The sequence below is a fragment of the Triplophysa rosa genome, linkage group LG10 (assembly GCF_024868665.1).
Source record: "Triplophysa rosa linkage group LG10, Trosa_1v2, whole genome shotgun sequence".
In the NCBI taxonomy this organism is placed as follows: Eukaryota; Metazoa; Chordata; class Actinopteri; order Cypriniformes; family Nemacheilidae; genus Triplophysa; species Triplophysa rosa.
In genome coordinates this window covers 25,742,912-25,746,184 of record NC_079899.1, presented here as the reverse complement: position 1 = coordinate 25,746,184, position 3,273 = coordinate 25,742,912, and the positions used below count along the sequence as shown (strand labels likewise).

The window sequence follows — 3,273 nt, the reverse complement described above, 5'->3', positions numbered from 1 at the left end:
ATACTTCGTAATGTTGGTAATCAAACTATTTTGGTCTATAATTATATCTTTATACACAATGATTCGCACTAGGTATTTTTGAATTTATAGATGATATGAACTTATCTAACTCTATTCTTTATGAAATCTTTATCAAATAAAAAGTAGTTCTTCGTCAATACTAACGTTGTCAAATCTATTACATATTGAGTAGGAATTTTAACATCAACATCTTTATAATAGAATTTTAAGGCACCTAAGCCTGCTTCATTGGGTATGTTCGTATAGAGAGGGGTAACATCAAGTCTTACAAGCCAATCCAGTGGACATACATCAGGAATTTGTTCCAATTTAATTAAAAAAATTATATAATTATAATTCTATACAAATAATATTTCAGCTCATAAAAAAATTCATTATGGCCGTTTTAGCTTCTGAACATCTGAAGCTACTTTCTGTATTGTCTTATAATGGCTTTAAATGATATTTTGGCCCCAAATGTGATGCGTGACAAACCGCCACGTCATTTAATTCATTAGATTTAATTTAATTAATTAAAAAATAAACATACATTTTATATTTTTAAAAGTTTTTAAAATATGCTATATAATATATAAACATTAATATATATAAACTTAAAAATATATAAAATTGTTTATTTGCAAACAGTTAGGTTTTATGCTTAAGTTATGCCATTAAAACAGCGACATCTGCTGATGGACACAATGCTTCGTTGTCACGCGAACATAACGAGGATAGATAATTAGGAAATTACGTCGCTCCCTCTGCTAAGTGCATTTCAAACTTCTACATAATGGCACGTAAATGCCCTGTTCACTCCAAAGTCTAAACTCCAAGGGCTCTGCCCTTCGAAGGGAGTAGGGCATAGGAATTATGACTTAATTTGGAATTTTCCCTGTGACAGCTTGTGACGTTATATATATATATATATATATGTATGAAGGGTTTGGTTCCAAAATGAGATAACTCCTGTTTTAAATTCCAATAAATAGCAATCAAACTGTAGTTGGTTTGTTTTGATTTAAGCCATAATAACTAAAAAAATACAGCTAACTAACACAATAAAACACGAGTTATCTCATTTTGGAACCCAACTCTTCATATATACTGTATATGTAATATAAGCGTGCTCATTTGAAAAACTAGGCAGAAGGATTTCCATGTTCAGTTCAGTGCCAATTTGTACCAAATAAAACGTCATTTGGACTCAGAAAACTTGATGTGGCGTGATTCAAAAGGTTCGTCCACCCCTGGTTTTGACTCTTTCAAGTGTTCGTTTGCTGTGTCGTTTCAAGTTTGTTGGTTTCGAGTGTGTCAATCTTACCGTTATTATGTCCTTCACATAACAGCTGCAGAAACCTGAAAAGATCTTTGGTAAACTCATCATTCTGAAGAACTTTGGAACCTTCAGAGACAGAAGAAGAAAAATCAACATTCATCAGGGCAGAATAATGAGGATTTCTCAGTAAAGACACTATTAAGTGAAGTCTGGTCATTCCAGCAGAAATATGCAGGCTGTAAAAGCACCAACGCTGTATTTTGTTTTTTAAGTGGAGCTACTTGTATAAAAGAATGAACTTGTTGAACATGATGCCATTCATGTGGGTGGAGTTTGCTCCATTCAAACAGCGCTTGACTGATTCTATGCACATTTCAAATAAAAGTTTTACAGGTTTTTCACATTGTTATTCATATCAACTTTACATATAAAATATTAATACTTTTAACATCATGCTCTGAGTTCATCATCAAGGGACAAGAAGAGGACAGAGAGAGAGAGAGAGAGAGAGAGAGGACAGAGAGACAGATGCAGTGATGTCACACAGATAAGGGTGTAAACCGTGTATTTACCCCGTTCTCTCATGTTGACTGCCACAAAACAATAAGAAACAAACATAGAAAAACAGCGGACATAAGTCAAGGAAACTTCCAGAAACAGAGATATCAAACACAACGTTTCACCATCACTTACGCCTGAATCACATGACACTGAACTGACCAATGATGAATGAGCGCTCAAACACAAACTTCACATATACTGTACACGAGTCTTACACATGCAGCGTTTTAAATCTTAAAGATTTAATCTGAAACTAAATCAAAGATGCACTTTCAAGCTGCTAAAGCAAAATCTACAAGATAATGGGAAATAGAAAATTTTAAATAAACATTTAAAACGTTGTCTCGAAATTTTTCATAAAACTTAAAGCGATATTTCAGAGGCAAAACAAGCCTGTGGTTCACGAAAAGCTAGACATCAACGTTAATAGCGCTGTCAATATGGATATTTCTCTTAAACAAACGCATGGATTCGCTTCAGAAGACCTTTGCTAAGACCACGGAGCTGTTCTTTGATGGACGGAGGCACTTTTTGGAGTTTCAAAAAGTTGACGCCCATTCACTCCCATTCTACCGCTTGGAAGTAAAATGATACGTGGTTTTATAACTCCGACTGCATTATTCTTCAAGAAGAAAGTCATATTCAGTCAGGATGCCTTGAGGGCGAGTAAAATCAAATTTTGTTTTTCCTTTGAAATATCCCTTTAAAATGACCATCGGCATTATAATATCAGAGTGAAACTTACTGCAACCTTCTTCAGTGACCATCCCCAAACCTTCAGCTTTGTTCTGACGCTCGAATGCGTTCAGATCCAGAACACTGCAAAACAACACAACACTTTACTAAAACAGACGAGTGATATTTTAACACAGGATCAGATTGTGTTGCCTTGAGCACCTGCACGACTGCATGAGTCCAGACAAACTCTTGAAAAATCCCACATCTCGTTTCTCCTTCAGATAGTCCAGCATTTTCTGTGCAGTAAATGATATCCTCATTGACATAAATAACAAACATCAAGCCGATACTGATGTGATGACATCATCACTCACCTGCTGAACTAACATGTTTCCTCCGTTCAGAATAGAGATGCCCAGTTTCAGTGTGAACGTGACCATCCGACCCAAACGCCCTGAATAATCACACACAACACAAACCAGTGTCAGTGTGCGCGTGTATGTGTGTGTGTGTGTGTGCGTGTGTGTGCGTGTGTTTACCTTTACTAGAACTGATCATCTGTAGCACCATTTCTGCTGCTCCTCTGTCATGAAGTCGAGCCTGTTGATAGAGAGTCTTCTGCTTCTCCATCTCCTTCTCCTGATCACACAAACGCACACACACACACACACACACAAACATATGCACGCACACAAACATATGCACGCACACACACACACACACACACACACACACACACACACACACACACACAC

General features: G+C 36.4%; 1 protein-coding gene across 1 annotated transcript in view; it reads right to left on the bottom strand.

The window, feature by feature from the left end:
* The window catches only part of LOC130560740 (ryanodine receptor 3), a 90,753-nt gene that overhangs the window by 13,072 nt on the left and 74,408 nt on the right, over positions 1–3,273 (bottom strand). The window contains exons 80-85 of the mRNA XM_057344743.1: positions 3,058–3,157; positions 2,893–2,972; positions 2,738–2,814; positions 2,586–2,659; positions 1,852–1,869; positions 1,325–1,405 (exon numbers count right to left, since the gene is read on the bottom strand). Of these exons, the coding sequence (XP_057200726.1) occupies positions 1,325–1,405; positions 1,852–1,869; positions 2,586–2,659; positions 2,738–2,814; positions 2,893–2,972; positions 3,058–3,157 (430 nt within the window). The remainder of the gene's footprint in view (positions 1–1,324; positions 1,406–1,851; positions 1,870–2,585; positions 2,660–2,737; positions 2,815–2,892; positions 2,973–3,057; positions 3,158–3,273) is intronic.